Raw genomic sequence first — 23,623 nt, forward strand, 5'->3', positions numbered from 1 at the left:
GCAGTCTGCTGTCAGTCTTACTGGTGCTGGTCTTAAAGATGTAAAGTAACTTGTGGGACAGAAAGAATCTTGTTTAAAAAAATCTCTCTTAAAGAGAGTAGTCCTTCAGGACAGAATCCTTTAGGCTTGCCCTGCTTTGAATGAGGGGTTGGACAGGGTGATCTCCTGGGGTCCTTTCCCGCCTGAATTATTTTATGATTCTGTGGGGATTCTGATGCTGAGGCCTGCCTCTACTTCTGCTTCAGACTCTTTTGCCTGTCCTACATTACGTGTCTGTGCTCTGCAGTAATTCTCATATGAAGATTTTTTTCTTTGCCCTGGTCCCCTTGCCAGCTTCTAGAAACCAAGATTAACTTTACCCCTTCAACATGGAGGAATGATTCCTGTTACTTTAATCAGCTGATTAAAAAGACTATATAACCAATGGGACTTACACAGCATGCAATGATTTTGCAGGGGTCAGGGGAGTGTGGTAATGGGGGGTAAGGGGTGAGATTTTTCTAACCTTCACATTTTTCTAGTCTCCTAATGGGGGAAGGAAACTTGTTCTGAAGATAATTTCTTTTTGCTGCCTTTTTTCCTAGTTCACAAAATACAGGTAAATATAAAGTTCCTTTGAGAGAAAGAATGGCACAGATGGGTTCAAGGAACTAAGTTTAAACAAACAGCTTGTTTTGTGTCTTGTTCCTTTTCAGCTGAGAACTAAAATCACAAAGCTTCTTATTAATCCAGGAAAAGAATAGCCTTTGAGTATTTCTCTGAAAATTTTTTAGCAATATTTTCAGTTGTAGCTGATAAACCTAAAAAGCAAAGGGGGTGAACTGTGTGCAAGTGAAAGTGTGCTTTTTTTGCTGAATATTAGCAAAATTCTCTGATAAGAATTGCACTGGATTGACTGTGCTGACTGATTGGATCTTGCTAATTTGTCCATCCCAATTATTCCATATCTCATGCTAGTCAGAAATCTTTTGACAGAGAGCCTGCCTTGTGATGTTTCTGGTATGAACAGGAGCACACTTCTATTTCAGCACCATTTGGTAACTGATTTGTGGCAATTGTGTATTTGTCCTCTGAACTCAGACTGTACTTTGAAGATGGCATAGGATGCAGCTGTGTGAAACTAGTTTTTTTGCTGGTAGGGTGTTAGTGCCTTCTGGTTTGCACATCTGACTAGAGATTCTAGTAACAGTTACTTTCCTGTCTTTCAGGTATTGATAGCTGATGACTACTCAGATCCGTTTGATGCCAAAAGTGAGTTGAACAGAATGGGAAAAGGGGAGAACACTGGCTATATGGAACCGTATGAAGCCCAGAGGATAATGACTGGTAAGAAAAGACAATTGCACATGTGATCTTTAATTGCATAGCAGTTCACATGGATATTACAGCTGCTATGAAACAGAAATGTCCTTTGGTGTGAAAAACCATGTTTCTGAAGATGCTTAGGTAGGCAACAGTAAATGCCATGACAGCTTTTCAGGTGCCTGCAGATGCCTTGATATCTAAAAATACTGCTCTGGATTTCACTACTGAGTATAGATGGTTTGTACTGTCGTGTGGGAAGATGAAAATGGGAGCAGTGGGAGTTGGAGTGTGTATTGCTCAGCTTGGCAATGTCAAGGCTGTCATCTGCGTATGTAGTAGGGATGGCCAAAGCATGACATTGTGTTAGTTCACTTAAAAACAGTTGATCAGCTTGCTTATGGCCTTTTTTTCCTCAATTAGATTCAGACTGGTTGGTCTACCCTCTGTCAGAGGAGGGCTGCAAAGCTACATCTTTATGTAGCTTCCTTCCTTCCTTCCTCACTTCTCTGATGTTTTTTTGTACCAATGGTCAAAATGAGACACTTTAGGATGCCTTGTGAGCCTTTAACTGCTATTCTTGGTAGCATCCTTCCTCTTCTGTCATGTAGGGAGATGGTTAATTGTGGTATTGTTGTGGGAGTTTGTACTGTTTGAACCCCTTGTCCTGGCATTATGTGACTGTATTGTCCGTGTATTTTTCTCATATTATCTGCATCCATTTCCTACTTGTTGGCTGTGCAGTCTGTAAACTTTTCTGGGATATGGGACCATATGGTTTTTATTGTATGATGATTTGACTCAGTCAACACACGTTTTTGTGCAGATCAATTGTGCATTTCTCAGATTTATACAGCAGGTTCTCTTTTTCTCTTAATGAGGTAAAAGTCAATTTTGTGCCCAGTTAAGTTGATTGTATGCTTTCCTTTTCTATTGGCAGCTCCTGTTTTGGGCCCTCAGGAAAGATTAATCAGTGGGGGAAGATGAGGCTGTTGGATGCAAAGATCCTTTTTTCATGCAAGTGTTCCTATTTTTCTTTTCTTAAATAGCACTTCTGAAGAGAGACAGAGGAAATGACGTGCAGACTACATTGTTTGGAAGTTTTTGGTATCTTATAGTGGGGCTGGGAGCTTTTATTTCTCATTGGTGTAAATCTATTCATTCTAGTTGAGTAATTTCTTTGAAAAACAAATTAGTCCAAATAAGTTCTTGCTCTTTATACAGCAGTGATTAGCATTTGTAATTTTAACTATGAAGTTTGCTGTGCTTTGATTTCTTTTTTCCTGAGTTTAGGACAGGAGCTTATTTTATCTCCTTTTCCAGATTAGCCATAATAAATGGGGTGGTTTAGTGGACAATACCGAATGCCTTAGCTAAAGTAAGGGGCAGTAAACTTGTGTACCCTTGCAGTTGCATGACACCCTTTTGCCAAACTGGTGTTTGGTGCAGCTGATAAGCTGTTATATCTGCTCCATATGTTCTTATAAAGCAAACATGAGGAGCTCTCAAAGATGCTAGAGGCACTTCCAAAACTGGGGTTTAATTGAGTATAATGATATAGCAAGTGTTGTGAATATGCGTATGATCAAGCCAGTAGAAGATGCTTGATATCTCCCTGAAGATGTTTAGTGTTTTGAGATTTGGGTATTTGGTTTCCAGTCATCTTGTCCTAATGCTGGTAGAAATAGAGAAAGTCTTCCCATAAACCTTGGTGAGGTCAGATTATAATCCACTATATTCAAGCATGTGGTTTTATGTTTGGGTTTTTCATTGCACAGATGTTGCCTTTGTGTTTTACTTGACAAATGAAAATCCAAAGGCATCTTTTTGGAGAGTTTTTAAAGATTCAGTTTGTATTTCCCAGGTGAGTTCTTTATGTATCTACTACTTCTAAAGAAGACCTTTGGACTGCAGTTCGGTTGGCCTCAAAATGTTTACTGTTTTGTTTATTATGTTTTTTTGTTAGCTGTGCTGTCTCCTGAACAAAAGAACATTATATGGCTATCCATTTAGCTAATTAATCTGGTGAAGTCCTTCTGACTGTATTTAACATGGGTTAATCCCAGAGAGGGGGAATCTGCATACCCCAGCAGAATGCACTTTAGGAGAGATAGAAGACAAAACAGCTTTTTGCCAGTTATTCCTTGTTTACCAATGTACCCTAACTCTTGATCAACTCTGGAAACCAGGTGTAAGGGCTAGTTTGAAATAGGAACCTAAAGTTTTTGTGCATGCTGCATGCTTCTTGAGTTAGTAGAGGATTAGGCAAAAGCAAATGTCCATATGAAATAAGACCCTACTATTTCAATTTGAGAAGCTAAGCTTACACCTGAATAGAAATGTATGATATCTGCAATAACTTATGTGTTCATTCATGCATGGAGTGAGATCCTGGCCTGGCTGCTATCATCTATGCACGATAACAAGTAGAGATAGCTGAGAAGATGCTGATTTCTAAGGATCCTGAGAAGTAGGTGGACCAGAGAGAAAAAAGTAACCTGCTAAGAAAATACTGGCATTGCTGATACTGCCTTGATAACCACATCCTAGCGAGAAATAGGTGAGGAAGGACTGGAGGCAAAGAGAAGAGGAGAGAAGAAACAATGCAAGATAACATTACTGTGACTGGGGTTCCTCATAAAGCTGCAGCCCCATGTGCTGATTTATAACTGCGCTAACAGCTGAAAGGGATAGTATCTTTCTACTTTCTCCTGGCTACTGCACCTGTTGACACACCTTTTCCAGGTATCTCTGCCTCTCAGAAGGAATTAAGTCCCCAGACTGCATGAAATATTTGCAGTCAAATGCTAAATCAAGGCAGTCTGTGCCACAGCCATCTGTGTGCTGGATCATAGAGTGCACCTAAAACTCACCTTTGGAGGAGGATCCGATTTTGGATCATCACACAGGTGGAGATACACTGTCAGCCAAGTTGTTGCACAAAGAACTGTATCCTTTTAAGATATGATAAAGAATACTGGCTACAAGAACGAGATAATAGACTGCATCTGTTGCCCTTCTTAACTTGCTGCTTGGCTTTGAAGGGAGCCCCTTACCTCCAACTCACAATTGTTTGAATACAAGGTGCCTAGCATGGTACATGCTATAATATTAAAAGCAGTTTACTTGAACAATAGTAAAATGAAAGTCAGTTCAAGTCTTAAACTAATTTGGAACCACATTATCAAAAATGGGGGGATGGCTCTGTGAGAGGGGAAGTAAAAAGCATTATCTGAGGGGCATGCCTACCTTCAGGGATATGTGTTGGCAAAAACACTCCTGTCTTTTCCAGATCAGGAGCTGTGTTTTCTGTGCTCTAGGACGGGTAGTGAAGGAGAGTTAGGGCAGCCTAGGCCCTTGAGTTAGGACAGTGGTTTGAAAGTTGAGGTAAGCATATGGTACATCAGTGCCTTGATTTCTTAGAGGCCTAGAAGTGCCTCAGAACTGTGCCCTGCCTGGAAGTTCGAATGTACACCATGTTTCTCCTTTGCTTTTTTAGGCATCACCTAGCACTGTGCCAGGGACATCAGCCCCTGCATGGGGTTCTGGCCTCTGTTATGCATCTGCCTCAAGGATATGGCAGACAGGGAGAAACCCCTCTTCTTGTATTTCAGAATTCTGTAGACTTCAATGGGTAGGATTTCTGAAAATAGTTACTTTCCTGAGATGTAACATGCCATGTGGTATTTCTCACGGAGCAAATGCTGTGTTGTGAAGAGACTTCAGAAGGCTGTCATAACACTATTGATAAAATATATACTGTGCCTCTCTTCTGTTCATGGTAACTTTAGAGGCTACTCAGGGCATAAAAAAATCTCCGTCTGGACAGTCAAAGGCAGGTATTTGAGGAGGCAGGAATTCAGTTTTGTTATTGATGCATTTCTCACAAGAGGGTAGTCACACAGTCATCCTGGGAACTGGGCATGTTAGATCTTGTAGGTCAGATATGCTGACCCACGAGAATCAGGGAAAGTGCTCGACATGCATTGAGTCAGTCCTGAGTCAACACAGCAGCATGCTGCCAGTACCCCTTGAAGACTGGAAGATCTAAGTAAGTCGCAGAAGGGCTTCTGGCCATAAATGGAAAGCTGAATTCAAGTCTCCCGGATGTAGTTAAATCTGAGAAGAACATGTCCTTTCCCATACAAACCTGGTCTGTGTAGGGCAGACTGAACAGATGAGTTCGTGTACCTGCTGCAGGGGTGGGTGACTGGTACAGGAGAAGGACCTGTGTGCTGGACCTGAAGAGGTGGAAATTGTTTCTAGGGATACTTTAGAGCATTTAAATCATGGCACAGAAATACCTGTTGTCTTGCCTGTGTTGTTCAATGGGTTCATCAACCTGGGTGATGACATATCTGCACTATCAGCAAAGGTGAACATAAACTAAGGGAAGTGTTTGATGAGGAAGGTTAGAGCCTCCATCCAGAGGGGCCTTAACAAATGTGAGGATTCTGTCAACAGGAGCTTTTTTAAGGTTAAACAAGGGGGATATTAGAGAGAATTCCAAATGAAAATTCACAGCTTTTTTTGTTCATAGGCTCACAACAGTAGCATCCTCCTTCCTTTCTTCTTTTTCTGTGTATTTATTGTTCTGTCTCTATATACATCATCCTGGCTATGCAGTAGAATAACAGTGAGCAAGTTTAACTAGCTCGTGCCTAGGGATTTTGTGCTTTGCCTCCCTCCCTGTGGATGCAGAAAGCTGAGCTTTGTCTCTAGGTGCAGGCAATGCTAGAAGAGCAAATGCCTTCATGCGCTTCCCTGCTTCCTTCTAGGGACTGTGGTAAGAGTCTGTGCCTGAATCACAATGGAATCTCCAATACATGACAAGCAGCCTAGCAAAAGCAGTGCACCTGCCTTAACTGGGAGCTCCCCATGGACATGCTGGGAGCAGTAGCTCTGTTTTGCTGCAAGCTATCACAGAAATGCTGGGAGTGTGGAGAAAACAGCATTCCCATGAACCTGCACCTACTTCAAAAGGTCTTGGATATCAGTTTCCCTTGTAAGTGGAGAGGCCATTTTTTTGTTCAGACATGTAACTTCATCTGAATAGCCACTACAGCACATTGGTGGTGAGTCAGTTCTGGTAAAATCCTTTACCAGATGGCCTCTGGCATGTTGCTTGTTGGCTCTGAGTTACCACTGCAAATAATGTAAAAAGCAATGATAATTACTTTGATAAATATTAGGCCGCATAGATTAGTACTTACAGCATGGGATGTTTAGAGAGAACATTTCTGGCCCATTGAAGGTCACTGAGCCTAGCAAGCCAACCTGAACTTTAAGCACTGTAGTGTCTCTGTTTAAGATTTGCTATCTGCTTGTATTTGAACATGGGAAACAGCTGTAGCCAACACAGAAGAGGAATTGTGTTTGGCCACTAAGCTCAAGAGCTGGCATAGTTTTCAAAAGACTTTAAGCTTCTTCTCTTCCTCCTACATTGGTGTGTGTTCCAGTTTTAGATTCTGAGTATCTAACACTAGGCTAGCCATAACTAGAAATCAGCCCAAAATGAGAATTTATGCATCATCAATCCATCTCATATGGTATTGTAGTTTCCTCACTAGAACTCTTACATTCATTGTCCTGTTGCTAGATGGTGTGAATGAGACTACATGCTGGTCATTCTAGAAGAACAAGTTTTAAGATTTTTTTTCTTTAAAAAAGTGTGGGAAGAAGTGCAAGGTAACTCTTCACTCCTGAAATTTGATGTGTATGTGCTCTCAACTCATCATTTGCAATGTGGAGAGCCACTGAGTGAGATTTGAAGAAGTTCAATAGCACACAGAAGTAAGCTTGTGACTGGTAACAAGATGGCTTTGTTTACATGTTGGGAGTTTTCTAAAGGGCTGCACTGGAAATCATGGGGAGCTCTTCCTAGAGCTGACAAAGAAGGGGATGTTTGATGTGTCCTGAGCATACCCATCATTTGAAGCACAGTGCTCCACAGTGCGTACAGTGTTACTGTGTGCGTTTATAGAGCCCGGTCCTCACCTGCTGCTAGCCTGATTGTAGTGCAGGATTCCCTGCAGCCCAGTAGAAGTGAGGACATATGTTCTGAACAGCTGCGCCTCTTCTTTAAAATATGCTAGAAGTAATGTTAGTTAGAAACCTCCTGGGCTTCAACATCTATTTCAAGTTGTTTCTTATTTCATTAGAAATTTTGACAGAGACTTCATTCAGCAATGATTTAAAGGGAAGAAGTTGTCTAGGGACAATTATAGAAGAGGACATCTTCCTTTGCATTAGGTCTGATGTGCATGAATTGACGCATGTTTGAAATAATGCTGGATCTACTTCAACATAAGTCCTTAGCTTCTCTCTGAGCAAAGCAGTAGACCTCACATGTGCTGTGAAACTGTATCACTTTAGATCCATGTTCAGTTGCCATGATGATCAGTACTCTCTTACTGTCTTCATGGAGCACTTCACACCCCATCAGGGAGTGTGAGGAGATAAGGGCAGAATGTATACAGTCTTATTCCTCATGTTGGGAGAGACTGTGGTGTGTTGTGGTTGCTATAACTGGATGCATAACTGGGGGTGGAAACCAGCGATGCATAAAATGAATAACATTCCTCTATGTTTGAATCTGTTTCCTCACCTAAAATAATTTAAGGCATTTTCTCTAATATTTAATATTACAGTGGTGCTTGCTGCTCTCGATAGCACATACCAGCTTACAAATGCATGAAAATAAAAAACTAACTCTTCTTCTCTACTCTGTACAGCCGGGTAACTGTAAAATTGGCCTTTTCCTGAAGGAGTAACCATCCCCCTACCCTGTTCTGGAATAGGAGCTAGAAAGAGAGAGGCCCTGTGTCTTGCCACTCAGTGCATCAGTTGCATGCACAGAATTTTGTTCCTTAGTTTCAGCCTGCAAACATATTGTCCTGAATGGGTTTAAGCTAAGATTTAAATGTCTTTCCACCCCCCACCCTGCCCCCATTTTAACACCCTTATCTTGCTCTTATGACTTGATGTAGGCTGGAAATGGACTAAATGGTGAAACTTGAATCACAAGCCTGAATATAAATTGAGAGTTTTTTCCGTTTCTTGCAACTTTTTATTATGACACAATTTACACCCAAAATAATGGGAATAAGGTGTCCAGAACTTTAGAAATGTAGGTCATAACAGACTAGAACAGGGTGCATGTGGAAGGAACTTAACTTCATTCATGCAATTTACTTGCTCAGTGTCTGATGAATCTGGCCTGTTCTTCCACAAAAAGTGAAGTGAAGGAATGGATGCTTGGTCCTGGGTTCAGCTGGGGTAGAGTTAATTTTTACAGGAACCTGGGAGGTGGGGGAGCATAGCCGGGGCAGCCGACCTGAACTAGCCAAGGAGCTATTCCATACCATGTGACATCATGCTCAGTATATAAATGGGGAGCGGGCCGGGGGGAGGGGCTCTCTCGATTTTCGGTGGCGGAGCGTCGGGTTCCAGGTGGTGAGCAGTTGCACTGTGCATCACTTTTTTTTTTTTTTGTATATTCTTTCATTAGTACCGTTGTTGTTGTTGTAACCTTTTTTTTTGTGTGTGTGTGTGTTGTCCCAGTAAACTGCCCTTATCTCAACCCTCGAGGTTCCAGGTTTTTTTTTTTCTTTTCTCTCCTCCGTCTCCTCCCTATCCCACCGGAGGGGGTCGGGAGGAGTGAGCGAGCGGCTGCGTGGTCCTTTGTTACCGGCTGGGCTGAAACCACGACAGTCCTTTTTGGCGCCCAACGTGGGGCAGGAAGGGTTGAGATAACGACAGATCTGGCCAGAGCGTGTTGAAACAAATTTGTTATACGCATTTCTTATATTAGATAAATAGATGTTAGTCACAATGTTGGTTCATTTGTTTACATGGTGGCGTTTTGTAAGTTCTTATATGCTCTACATAGTGCCTGTAGTTACGTTTCTCACCTCTGGGAGAGTGATTGGGATTATCATTTTGCTGTACTGGGCAATGTCGACTTGTGAAATGATTACATCACTGGTCATGAGGTTAAGCTGGTATCTGTATGAGGCAGTGATATCATTTCCATACTTCGGGCACCTTCTATCGGATTTTATTGGTAATTACACTCAATCCATGGGGAAGTTGGGGGGGATGCTTCCCCCCGTCCATTCACCTCCCTTCTCTCCTTCCGACTAATTACAACAGCCTTTGAGAATTTTGAATATCCTTGGGATGCACAAGCCAGTGTGCTGTTAGTGCTATGCCTCCTGAATATGTTTCAGGTCTTGTTTAGGGCTGCAAAAAGGCTCTTTAAGAGTACCACCCAGAGATCTGCCCCAAAGCTGGATATTCATGGGTGGCACGGCATGTGGGAGGATATGGGCAGGTATCTAGAGAACTTCTCACCTCCAGTGGCTTGGAATTTCACTCCCAAACAACTACAGAACTCTCATGAAGTGGTAGAATATTTGAAAGAAAAGCGCTGTGGCTATTCCAAAGACATACAAGTCACTGCACTGTGCTGGGCCCTGGCCAGTATCTACCAAACACTACTTGATATTAGGCAGCACCCTCAGGGGGAAAAGGGGGAAAAGATGGAAAACAGGACAACAGGCAGCGTGGCTACCCCAACCCCGACAACAGGCAGCGTGGCTACCCCAACCCCGACAACAGGCAGCGTGGCTACCCCAACCCCGACAACAGGCAGCGTGGCTACCCCAACCCCGGAGACAGATACTGCAGCTAAACCAGAGAATCAACCTGTGCCAGTATCAGTCGCCCCTGTACAGAAGAAGAAACACACAAAGAAATCAGTTCGCTTAGTGAGAGATGAAGATGAACCAGGGTCATCACGAGAACAAAAGGAAGAGGCAGAACCTGAAATAATTACCCGATCTCTATCCCTGAGTGAGTTGCGTGACATGAGAAAAGATTTTAGCTGCCACCCAGGTGAGCACATTGTTACCTGGCTGCTCCGATGCTGGGATAATGGGGCTAGTAGTTTGGAATTAGAGGGTAAGGAAGCCAAGCAGTTGGGATCTCTGTCTAGGGAAGGGGGCATCGACAAGGCAATTGGGAGAAAAACACAAGTCCTCAGCCTCTGGAGGCGACTTCTGTTAGGTGTAAAGGAAAGATACCCCTTCAAGGATGAAGTTACATGTCACCAAGGCAAGTGGACCACCATGGAGAGAGGTATCCAGTACCTGAGGGAATTAGCCGTGCTGGAGGCGATTTATAATGATCCAGAAAATGCGCAGTCACCCACAGATCCAGATGAAGTCCAATGCACACAACCCATGTGGCGGAAGTTTCTACGAAGTGCACCACCAACCTACACCAACTCATTGGCAGTAATGTCCTGGAAAGAAGGCAATGGACAACCGGTGGATGAATTGGCTGTCTAACTCTGGCAATACGAAGGAAGTCTCTCTTCCTCCCTACGGGCCTGTGTCTCAGCTGTAGAGGAATTGTCCCGAGAGTTCCAGCAATTCAAAGTGGATATGTCCTCCTCCCCACCTGTACAGGCCCGCATCGCAGCTATTGGGAGTAAGCACTCCTCTGCCCAAGAGAGAGGAGAGAGAAAGTACACACGATGGGCTAACCTGTGGTTTTACCTGCGTGACCATGGAGAGGACATGAGGAAGTGGGATGGAAAACCTACCTCAGTCCTGGATGCACAGGTACGGGAGTTGCGAGAAAAAGCAACCAGAAAAGAGGATTCTTCTTGGAAAGCTGCTGCTCCAGTTTCCCGTGAGCAGTCCCCCAGACACAGTAGATGGGCTGATCCCATTTCTGATCCTCTTGAAGGGACTTCTGATTCACGTGTGCGAAAAGTGAGTAACGGATATTCTAACCAGGATTAGAGGGGCCCTGCCTCCAGCCAGGTGGAGGAGAGGGACAACCAAGTCTACTGGACAGTGTGGATTCGATGGCCTGGCACGTCAGACCCACAGGAATATAAGGCTCTAGTAGACACTGGTGCACAATGCACCCTAATGCCATCAAGTTATAAGGGGGCAGAACCCATCTGTATCTCTGGTGTGACAGGGGGATCCCAAGAGCTAACTGTATTGGAAGCTGAAATGAGTCTAACCGGGAATGAGTGGCATAAACACCCCATTGCAACTGGCCCAGAGGCCCCGTGCATCCTTGGTATAGATTATCTCAGGAGGGGGTATTTCAAGGACCCAAAAGGGTACCAGTGGGCCTTTGGTATAGCTGCATTGGAGATGGAGGAGATTGAACAGCTGTCTACCCTGCCTGGTCTCTCTCAAGACCCTTCGGTTGTGGGGTTGCTGAAGGTTGAAGAACAACAGGTGCCAATTGCTACCATGACAGTGCACCGGCGGCAGTATCGCACCAACCGAGACTCCCTGATCCCCATCCATAAGCTGATTTGCCAATTGGAGAGCCAAGGAGTGATCAGCAAGACTCACTCACCCTTTAATAGTCCCATATGGCCCGTGCGGAAATCTAATGGGGAATGGAGACTAACAGTAGATTATCGTGGGCTGAACAAAGTCACGCCACCGCTGAGGACTGCTGTGCCAGATATGTTAGAGCTTCAATATGAATTGGAATCAAAGGCAGCCAAGTGGTATGCCACAATTGACATTGCTAATGCATTTTTCTCCATTCCTTTGGCAGCGGAGTGCAGGCCACAGTTTGCTTTCACTTGGAGGGGCGTCCAGTACACCTGGAATCGACTGCCCCAGGGGTGGAAACACAGCCCTACTATTTGCCATGGACTGATCCAGGCTGCACTGGAAAAAGGTGAAGCTCCAGAACACCTGCAATACATTGATGACATCATTGTATGGGGCAACATGGCAGAAGAAGTTTTTGAGAAAGGGAAGAAAATAATCCAAATCCTTTTGAAGGCTGGTTTTGCCATAAAAGAAAGTAAGGTCAAGGGACCTGCACAGGAGATCCAGTTCTTAGGAGTAAAATGGCAAGACGGGCGTCGTCACATCCCTATGGATGTGATCAACAAAATAGCAGCTATGTCCCCACCGACTAATAAAAAGGAAACACAGGCTTTCTTAGGTGTTGTGGGCTTTTGGAGAATGCATATTCCAAATTACAGTCAAATTGTAAGTCCTCTCTACCAAGTTACCCGGAAGAAGAACGATTTTAAATGGGGGCCTGAGCAACGACAAGCCTTTGAACAAATTAAGCGGGAGATTGTTCATGCAGTAGCTCTTGGACCAGTCCGGGCAGGACAAGATGTTAAAAATGTGCTCTATAGTGCAGCTGGGGAGAATGGCCCTACCTGGAGCCTCTGGCAGAAAGCACCTGGGGAGACCCGAGGCCGACCCCTGGGGTTTTGGAGTCGGGGATACAGAGGATCCGAGGCTCGCTATACTCCAACTCAAAAAGAGATATTGGCAGCATACGAAGGAGTTCGAGCTGCCTCAGAAGTGGTTGGTACTGAAGCACAGCTGCTCTTAGCACCCCGACTGCCAGTGCTGGGCTGGATGTTCAAAGGGAAAGTCTCCTCTACACATCATGCAACTGATGCCACGTGGAGTAAGTGGGCCGCACTGATCACACAACGAGCTCGCATAGGAAACCCCAGTCGCCCAGGAATTGTGGAAGTGATCACGGACTGGCCAGAAGGCAAAGATTTTGGAATGTCGCCAGAGGAGGAGGTGACACGGGCTGAAGAGGCCCCGCTGTATAATAAACTGCCAGAAAATGAGAGGCAATATGCCCTGTTCACTGACAGATCCTGTCGCATTGTGGGAAAACATCGGAGGTGGAAGGCTGCTGTATGGAGTCCTACACAACTAGTCGCAGAAACTGCTGAAGGAGAAGGTGAATCGAGTCAGTTTGCAGAAGTGAAAGCCATCCAGCTAGCGTTAGACATTGCCAAAAGAGAGAAGTGGCCAGTGCTCTATCTCTATAGTGACTCATGGATGGCTGGAAACATATCCTGTGTCCCACGCCACTGCCCAGAACACTTTCCTGGGCCTTGAAGAGAAGGTTTTATGGCAACACGGCACCCCAGAAAGAATCGAGTCGGACAACGGGACTCACTTCTGAAACAACGTCATAGACACGTGGGCCAAAGAACATGGCATTGAGTGGGTATATCACATGCCTTATCACGCACCAGCCTCCGGAAAAATCGAACGATACAATGGACTGCTGAAAACTACATTGAGAGCAATGGGGGGTGGAACTTTCAAACATTGGGATACACATTTAACAAAAGCCACCTGGTTAGTTAATACTAGAGGATCCACCAATCGGGCTGGCCCCGCCCAACCAAGGCTTCCACATACTGTAGAAGGGGATAAAGTCCCTGTAGTGCGCATGAGGAGTATGTTAGGAAAGACAGTCTGGGTTAGTCCCCCCTCAAGCAGAGACAAACCCATCCAAGGGGTTGTTTTTGCTCAGGGACCTGGGTACACCTGGTGGGTGACGCAGAAGGATGGGGAAGTTCGATGTGTACCTCAGGGAGATTTGATTTTGGGAGAGAATAGCCAGTGAATTAGGCTGTATGATATTTAACTGCTAAATAACCTGCCAATGTATGTCATTGTATCTATAGTGTCTATATGCCATATCAAGGGTATTACTGTAAGAATTACCCAAATGACTGAAGGATGGACTTTGAAACTGAGCCAAGTACAACAGTGATAGAACTTGAACTGGTGCCCAGCAATTTCCTTGAGATCAGCCTCTTCGACCTGCAGGCCAAGGGTGTGGGTTGCACCAAATGTACCGGCCACAAGTTCCAGAGGCAGCGTACAACAACCTAACACCTCACACCATCTCTCTTATGCTGAAGAACTGTTACAACAGATGGAGCCCCAAAGTCATGGACTAAATAAAACTGATGGACACATTGGAGGGATAGCCAATCAACTAAGGGAATACTATTTGGGGGGGGGGGGGGGGGGGGAATGTCCATATACATATATATATAAGACAAGAAAGTGGTAGTAGTTGATTGGAAAATGTAAGATCTGGGCATGATGTAGATGGTATAGAATAAGGGGTGGATAATGTCCTGGGTTCAGCTGGGATAGAGTTAATTTTTTCAGGAACCTGGGAGGTTGGGGGGGCATAGCCAGGGCAGCCGACCTGAACTAGCCAAGGAGCTATTCCATACCATGTGACATCATGCTCAGTATATAAATGGGGAGCGGGCCGGGGGGAGGGGCTCTCTCTCGATTTTCGGTGGCGGAGCGTCGGGTTCTGGGTGGTGAGCAGTTGCACTGTGCATCACTCTTTTTTTGTATATTCTTTCATTCGTACCGTTGTTGTTGTTGTAACCTTTTTTTTTGTGTGTGTGTGTGTTGTCCCAGTAAACTGCCCTTATCTCAACCCTCGAGGTTCCAGGTTTTTTTTTTTCTTTTCTCTCCTCCGTCTCCTCCCTATCCCACCGGAGGGGGGCGGGAGGAGTGGGCGAGTGGCTGCGTGGTCCTTTGTTACCGGCTGGGCTGAAACCAAGACACTTGGGAAAGAGAAACCATTGAGCTCAAAATGCTATAAAACCTTTGCTTGCAGTTTGGAAGGCTCCTTGCATCATGTTGATAAAGAAGCAGTAGTTTCAAGCCACTTTGATCAAGAGGGTTACTTAGACAAAACCTATCTGCTTTCATAATAAAAGCAACATCTGTAACATATGATGCTGCTTATTCTTTGGTGCCTGTGTGTGGTTTGAACACAGCATTGTCTTTGGCATAGAGAGTTATATTTAAGTTTCTTAAAATGCTGCTTCTCTTCTGTGTGTGTTTTAGCCTGCTGGTTACCACAGATCTTCCCTCTACCCCATCCCCCTCACAACCAGACAACTTTCAAGTTTTTGGGCTGCTTTTCTTAAGGACAATGGTCCTTTTAATATTGGATGTGAACTGCCTGTCCCATCGAGACAGGGATGCTACTGCCAGCAGTTTGAGGAGCACTGAGGTCTCTCTGTTCCAAGAGGATCTGTCATTTTAGAACTCTAGCAGCTGTCTCCTAAGAAATATGAAAGAGAACTGTGACCCTAAGGTGGGTTTTGTAACCCAAACCAGAGGAGATTTTTCTTATCCTTAAAAGTAAATGAGGGTTGAAGATTCAGCCAGTTCTGTGCCTGCTTGCCACAGAGACTGAGCATCTTGCCACATCAGTTTACCAACATTTTAATGTGGCTTCACAGCAGTGCCATAAAATGAGCTTAAAATTTCAGAGGGAAGTAGTCAGAAACACAACTTCTTTTGTGCTCTGTGCATTTTATGTAGGGTGGCAAAAACATACAGCTTCTCTCCTCTGGTTTCTGGCTATGAAGAACTCTACTTTAAAGTTCTCTTCTGGAGGAGCTCAAATACCTATGCAGACTCAGCTGTTCATTACCATTCTGGTTGCTACGATTATTAGAGGCTATTGTCTGTCTTTGGGAACAGCCTGCCCTTTCTGGATGACGTCAGGTAAGCCTTGTCTGGTTTTGGTGTGTGTTGGTGTGCTGATATGCACATTTCTTTCAGCCATCCGTACCCAAGCAAAGATCTAGGAAGCCTGCAGTGTGTTTCTGCTTGGTGTTGGACTATGTTGTGCTACCGTGACTGAATTTCTTGAGCAATATCAATATGTGCAAAAAGACAATGGAAATATCCAGTTCAGCTGAGCTTCCTCTTGGTTCTGCCTTGTTCAGTTTCCTGTGTTGGTGGCTTGGAGTGGGAGAGTTTGCATACAGCTTGGTTTTATGAAGCAGGATGTAGGTGTGCAAAAGTGATGCTGTTGTAGGTCTGACTAGCAATTAAGAACAAAGCAGGCAAACTGGGGGGAAAGGAGGCTTGCCTGGAAGAACTATGGGCTTGCTTCGAGTTCTGCATTCATTTTCTGTAGAGTGGGTAATTTGAAAAGCTATGTGAAAAAGCGGTGGGTCTTGTGGCTCTTGTGCTGTTGTAGCTCTCGTATGGCCTGTCAAAGAGTGGCACTTGGCTGGGATGGGCTGCAAGGCAAAAAAGTGTGATGGCATACCTGAGCCTTCTTGAACTTTTTCTAAGCAAGTCCTGCAGCAGCTGTTATGGCTGTAATGCAGCCTGAGGTGGGCTGGAAGGTGTCTGTGCTGCTGTCTCAATTGAAACAGAAAGGGAAGAGGGAGACAAAGGAAAAAAATGTGTTGTCTTTCAGGTATACCGTTACTTTTGTACGTTAAGCTGAGTAGCACTTATTATTGCCCTTTCCTTTGGTTGTGAGATGCACCGTCACTGAGAAAACTTGGCATCATGGTAGAATATAGAGCATATCAACAGACAGCCTTTCCTAATCACTGTTTTTAAGGATCTTTTTGTATCTTTCTTTAAAAACAAACAACAAAACACCCAGCAAAAAATCCAGCTTTCTGCAATTGTCTCTTTGGGTGTAGTTTTGTGCACTGAAAATGTTTGCATACGCATTGGTTAGTGGTTTAGAGACGCATATTGGAAAATAAGAGTGTAACTGGAAGAATTACCAGAAAGTGTTGTGTCAGTTGTATTCATCAAGATCATGACTGGAATGTTTTTTTATAATATGACATTTTCTGACTTGGCGAAAGTGGAAAATACCAGATGTTACTCCTCATGATTTGTGACATTTCTGTTGCAAGAAGAAAACTGATTTATGGTGTTTGCATGACTGTGGTTTGCTTTCCTTAACAGTAGGATCTGTTCTTGATGATGCTATGCTGAATGCTAACCAGATTTATTTGCTCCTTTTAGATATCTGTGTAAGTACAAATGCTCTTGAGTGATGACATGATAGACTGTATACTTTAGAGCATTTTATCAATAGCTGCATACATTCAAATACTGCTTCAAATTCTGTACTATTATATGAAATGTTGTCCAAGGACAAAAAAACCACTTCCTTACTAACAGATTACTCTGTAAGTGGACTTTCAGCTAAGAATCCGCATCTAGTCAGGGTTTGCCTGAGTAGTATAACTACAGGCAAATCTCCAAACAAATGCAAGGTACCGAATATTAGCTGCTGGACAGCTCAGTGTAGAGTATTTGAGGTCTTTCAAGTGCTAGGTACCAGTTGCTTCTTTCATCAATCACTTACTGAGCTGGCTGGATGAGTAAAGGGATCATAGGCCTGAGGGGATGAGTTGAAACATTTTCCCAGTAATTTCAATGTTCATGTTGCTGTCACTTTTTCTGTGCTAGCAAGTCAGCTGTCTTTTACTGCATGCAAGGCCTTGGATTGTGAAAAACAAAAATCTATGTCTGGATGTGATGACAACTGAGCAGCTCTTTTGGTCTACTCATCTGGAAGTAGAATTCTAAATTAAACCATTCTGACTCCAGAGCTGAACAGCAAATGTAAACCATCTTTCATATCTACATAAATGATCCTTGCTGTATGAAAGTGCAGGACTGCGCTGGACTTTGAGTTTACTTTATCTCCCATCCTGACATTTGCAGCCATATCTGAAGGCTTTTACATCTGACAGGTGGTGATTCATCTTCTTTGGGTGCTTAGGTACTGATCAGAGTTCCTAGATTGTGCCAGTAGCTCAACTTGAGTGACGAAACAGATTGCAACTAGGACAACACTACCCTTGGGAAAGCAAGTCAAAGTGGGCAAAACTGCAAATAATCACTGTGGCTGATCACTGTTTCTTGAAACTTGCCATTTGCAAAATTGCAAATGATCACTGCGGCAAGTAATCACTGTGGCTGTTCCTTGCAGTGAACAGAAAAAAACCAGATGGTTTAGTATGCAGATGCTGTGCAGCTTTTAAGTCCTGCCAAAGGAGGAAACAAGAGTACTGATAGTGCCTGTTCTTGCTGGAATCCTGGTCAGAGGGAAAGATCTCTTGTAGATGCATCAGATATCACTTCCAAAGCTTTGACATGTCTTTGTTTTAAGGGCATTTTTCTGAAAAATGACTAAAGATAAAGTAATGGGCATTAGTCATCAGGGGAGCTTCAGGCTATGTTTTGAGGTCTCAGTTTTGTTCTGTTTTTTAATCGTAGTGACACAATCATTCACAGTCTAGATGTTTCTTTAGAAATAACATGCAATTCACATTTCTGTGTTGCTTTTCACCATGTAGCCACTATGCCTATGGAAGATACCTATTCTAGGAGTTTTTCAGCAGCAGTACTTCTCCCTGTCTTGTACTCTCTATGGGGAATGCTAGCATTTGGCTAAAAGAAGATAAGAGCACATCTCATCTGGCTAAAAGGACATCTCATCTGGCTTTGTTAAATCATGTATTGCAGCTCTTCTGGCTACATGAGTCTGCTGTCTCAGTCTGCCATATATGTTGTTCCTGTAGGCAACTTCTTCCCCACTATGTATCACAGGGCAATTAAGTCTGGAGGGAGGCCTCTATCCACTTTCCCGTCTTCTCTGCCTCCTTCCCCCATCCCAAGTAAGGCCATGTTCGAAGTTAGTTACATGCAGAGAAGATAACTCCTCTCTGGATAATTCTCACTGAACTTAAACCTCCAGCTACCAGGGAAATAGTTGCATATTTTGTCTTGGTTTTAATAAACTCACTTTTGCTCACATCTAGATATCCCTTGCAATATCACCTTGAATGTATAAATATAGATAAATATTTATACTCACTAAAAATCTTTTTGATCAGTGCTTATCTCATTCAGTGCTTTTGAGTAAGCTTTTGTTACGCAGAGACTCTCACAGGCAGACAAGATTCAAGAAAATATCTTCCTTCTGTGTAAGCGTTGAATGGCATTTACATTATGAATGGGTGGTTCTTCCGCTCCTTTGCCCTCTCAAGGTGATTCCTGTGAAGGGGTGAGACTGCGTGCCTGAAGAGAGCTGGCAAGGGCATTGTGAGCATCAGTACCAGCCATGAGTAGCAAGACTGATCTAACTGCAGGAAATAGTAGTCAGATTTGCTACAAGCTACTCTGTCCTGACACTGGAGAGTGTCAGCTTGTTTAAAATAGCCACCTCTTTGGTGTTAGAATGCCTCTCAAGAAGAATTGATTCTGCTTGTGCTAATCTTAGAACAAATTTTTTTGGACACTGTAGCTTGTGTCATGGGCTGGTGAGAACAATTGTGCTCACGGGTGTACATGAAAATACGTGCACTGCACTCTTTCCAAGATGGCTTCCATTCCCACTTACCACAAGGAATGAATCCTCTTTTACACAGCTTAGAAGCTTCAGAGTATGGAATGAGAATCACGGATTTTGATTGAGCTGAAGCCTCTGCTTTGCATTGTTGCTACTAGTATTGCTCCGTTTAGCCCATGGAACAATGATCCTTGAATCCCAAAGGTCAGTGCTGCTTATCAGAAAGGTCAAGAAAACCTACAAGCAAACCATGGATTTAGTATTATGATGCAATGGTGGCTGTAGCAACATATGAAGTTGGCTATTGGCCAAGCAGCAGTAAATGTACAGAATCTTGTGGAGGTTTTTTGGATTCTTTTTCCTCTCACCTAAATAAAAAAAGCATCCTTACTCCTCTTCTGTGTCTTTCTGAGAAGTGTGTAAGGATTAAGCAGCTAAGCAGCATCAAAACACCTCTGAAGAAGTAAAGTCTGCAGAAATTATGAATTTTAAGATGGCAGTTACAACGTTTAATCATGGCTTATTTAAGAGAAAATTAGGTTTTGAGGGGGAAGGCTTTGTAGAATAAACTTCTTCCTTCAGGGAACTGAAGGAATTTAATTTTTTGTTTCTTTGCCTCTGCCATAAAAGAAATACATCTCCAAGGACAGTTTTCATGTCCTTTGGAAGCAGTACTGCTGTTCTTCCAATCCACCATGATTTAGGTTTTCTTCCCATGTGTTTTGGTTTTTTAATCAGCCTCCCTCGACTCCACCAACACCTACCCCTTCTCTTTGCTGCTCCTTGCCACCCCCAAAGAAAAACGTGTACTTCCTGTCTTCTTCAGCAGGATACACTTGCTTGTCTGTTTTATTTCAGTACGTATGTTCTGTGGAAGATGTTAATGGGTTTTGTTGCTCATTTATTGATACTTACCATAAACAGACTTCTTCCCTCCTACCCGTGCTCTGACTGGCCTAATACTTTATCAGGATTGTTGGAATGTAAAGGTGCTTTAAGTGCTTCTTCCTGGGGTAATGAGTCATACTTGGACTTCAGTAGGATTTCTGTCATGTTGCAGGCTGTCTCAAGACATTGCTTTTCACATCAAGAGGTTGTGCCAAGCTCTCACACCAAGGCAGGGGAACAAATATCTGTTGTTCATTCCTGCAAAGCGGCACACTACTGAGTCACTTGGCTTCTGTTCAAATGAAAATGAGGGAATATCTTCTCATATCCATCTTTTCCTGCAGCAAAATCTGGAATCATGAGCATTGGGAGGCAGGTGCTGCAGTCTCAAGGCAAAACAGCCCTCCCTCCCATCGGAATGTTATTGGTGTTGTCTTGTGTCCCAGCAGTTGGAGGCATCCAGCTGGACCTGGAAGGAGAGCAGAAAGCAGTTTGACTTCTGGTGGCCTGGAGTGAAATTTGAGCAGAGGTAAAACTTAGCTTCTATGGTGAATAGACTTTGCACTAATATAATGAGAATTCTGCAGCGTGAGTTCTAAAATGTTTCCAGACTAACTTGCCAAGATGGGTGTGAAAAGAAACATTAATGGTGAGGCTTGGAATAAGTAAGCAGTTGGCTAAGTATTTCTGACCTGTTTATGGAGAGGGAGAGGAAATGGGTTCAATGGGAGCAAATGTTCTAGTGTCAGGGTGATCTCTGCCTTAGCATCTGTCTTATGCCTCTGGCAAACTGGCAAGTTATTGGTTGATGTGTAGCCTACCCATACACTTGGTGCAAACAGCTCACTGCCCTTTAATGTGGTTACATGCCAGTTCAGTGGCTCTCCATTGGAAGCCTCAAGAGCAGACCATGTGGAGAGCAGAGGTTTGGGCCAATTCAGCAAGACCTGTTCCCTGATAGAGAGCAAGAAGAACTCCAGATGAGACTTGGCTTTCTGGGTTCAGACCTGGCTCTGATGTGGCCTTCACCTGCGAGAGACAACCAGGCTGTCAGTATAATGTCTGGGGAGCTGCATCATGTATTCACCAGTACCTCTCAATGTGAGCCTGCACCTTCCCAAGTTTCTTTCTACTCCCACTGATAACTTCAGGTTTTCAGTGACAGGTGAGAATACAAGGAATACAAGTGGCTGTTGTCCACAAACAGGCCTTGTTCTTGAGTTATGTTCTCAGGTAACTTTTCTTTTCTTTTCCTTTTTTTTTTTTTTTTCAGTATGGTGCTTTTCTAGTTGTCCTAGGCTTACCTATAGAAAGCTAGTGTGCTACAGCAAATCCTCCAAAGACTTTGGGACTGCTGTTCTGGGGCTCTTGAATATAAAATATTTGAATCCACATTTCGGAAGTTGTGCTGCTCATAACTCTGCTCTGACTATCCTAGCTGAAGACAGGTTAGCCTGTTTCCTAACTACTGAAACACTCCCTCTCCCTGCAGGGCATTGTTTATACAGGAGAGCCAGATGCAAATAGTGGACTCTAGCAAGGGATTGTTGTTTGCCTGCTTGCTTTAATTAAACATCCAGATCTTTCTGGTGGTAAATGTTTAGTTTGTCTGTGTGCCTTGAATACTTCATACCAGAAACATCTGTGATTTCCAGATAAAGTTACTTCAATGCTAAGATCCTTGCAGCTGGAATTATCTAGTAGATTTGAGTCATGCAAATGTAGTGAGAATTCACTCCAGGTTGGCTATAGTTTTGTATGTTGTGTAGTTGATAGCAGGTTGCATTTTTTATGTGATTAGCAGGAAATGAAATCCAGGTCACTAGGATTGAAGCTGTTTAAATGCTGACTTCTGGGAAGAGGGCGTAAGTGAAGCAACCATCTGGAGGAGACCTGTAGTCTAAATCCAGAGGTACAGGGGCGGAAATTCTTAAAGCTGACAGCTGTGCTCTGTACACTTCTATTCCAGCACAGTGGTTACATGTTAATATGTGTTAAACGAATGAAGAATCTGCTGGGCTTCCTTCAAATAGCTGTGTATCTGAACAAAGTTAAGTGCACGCACAAATGACCTTGAAAAATCATTGTACTTTCATTCAAGGGCTTCTATCAACAGCCATTTGTTGGGGTTAGGAGCATTGCCAAGTATTTTGCCCCATGCTTTAGGAAATAGGGTGAAGCTTTATCCACTAGTATGAACAGTTTAAACACTATATTGAGCTCTGTACTGTTGAATGGAGATGGGTGCTGTGTAAAATCCCAGCAGCAGAATTCTGTCATCTGACCTGAGTTCTGCTCTGAGGCATGTCAGGTACAAAGGGTGTTGATAGCCCTTGTACTTTGCTTAAAAGTCAATTTCAGTGCTAGCTTTTCAAAAGTTGGCCTTGCATGGCAGTACTGTTTCCACATGTTACCTTCATAGTCAAATTTGGCTCAGTAGGATAGGGCTTTGGTGGTAGAGAAAGCAGCTGAGGAGCTGGTAGGACTGTCGTTTTAAATTCTGCAGCAGTCCTGAAATCTGTAGCTGAAGTTGAGATGGGTCTGTTTTATCACAGTTGCACCTGATATGTGTGGGTCAGTACGCTTTGGAAATCTGACATACTGGTGAGTCAAAACAGCTTTGTTGTGCTGCAGTTGATTAGTCTATAAGTTAATGTGTCTGTATCTAGTTACATTATAAATCTCTATTTCTCAGTGGGGCATGCATAAATTACTGTTTGCTGTCAGAGTGATAAGGAAGCTCATGCCTGTGTTACCATAGGTGCTGTGAACTCCTTGCATGTAAAAAGTTTAAAAGCTTTCCCAGTAGAACAATAGAGGTTGAAAAAATAAGGGAATTTATATGACTTAGTGCTTTGTCTCTTGAGGGCTAAGACTCTTTCTGCATGTTGGATGTAGGCAAGCAACATGTGTTCCTACTGTGATGCAGGAACCTGCCTTTACTTCCCAACCTGCCCAACAGTCTATAGCTCATTCTCTTTCGCCGGACAGGAAAACAAAAACTTTCTTACAAGTGCTTAACTTTAGGGAATCTTTCTGTGTCTGACATTCCTTACAGAACCGTTGCAAGAGGACTCTTACATTTTTTCATATTATCATATTTCATCCAAAGAAATGTTGCAAAGGGGCTGTAAAATGGTGTTGAGTTTATTACTGCCTGGTGACACTTACAGGTATGCTTGATTTGGGGAAAAAGGGTTTTTTATGTTATCAGAACTTTTTTTTTTTTTAAGAGTGCAACTACATCGTTTGACCTCTTGTTACTGCATGCTTTAGTTTGAGATGAAGGAAATAACCTATTGGCATCTGTACATTGTAGAAGATTGCATCCTCCTGGAAGGAAAGCTGTAGAAGCTTACTTACTGGGTTCTGTAAGCTAGTACTGTCTTCAAAGTTTCTTTTTGTTGGCTTTATAGCTGTTCTGTTTTCTTGATGATATATCCCCTAACTC

At 43.4% G+C, this 23,623-nt stretch overlaps 1 protein-coding gene across 4 annotated transcripts in view; it reads left to right on the forward strand.

The window, feature by feature from the left end:
* SHB (SH2 domain containing adaptor protein B) overlaps positions 1-23,623 on the forward strand; it is a 75,308-nt gene that overhangs the window by 19,915 nt on the left and 31,770 nt on the right. For all 4 annotated transcript variants that reach the window (XR_008233519.1, XR_008233518.1, XM_052777252.1 and 1 more), the window contains exon 2: positions 1,209-1,326. Coding sequence is in view for 2 of the 4 variants with exons in the window: in XM_052777252.1 (XP_052633212.1) it covers positions 1,209-1,326 (118 nt within the window). In the remaining 2 variants the exon portion in view is untranslated. The remainder of the gene's footprint in view (positions 1-1,208; positions 1,327-23,623) is intronic.

The sequence above is a fragment of the Harpia harpyja genome, chromosome Z (assembly GCF_026419915.1).
Source record: "Harpia harpyja isolate bHarHar1 chromosome Z, bHarHar1 primary haplotype, whole genome shotgun sequence".
In the NCBI taxonomy this organism is placed as follows: domain Eukaryota; kingdom Metazoa; phylum Chordata; class Aves; order Accipitriformes; family Accipitridae; genus Harpia; species Harpia harpyja.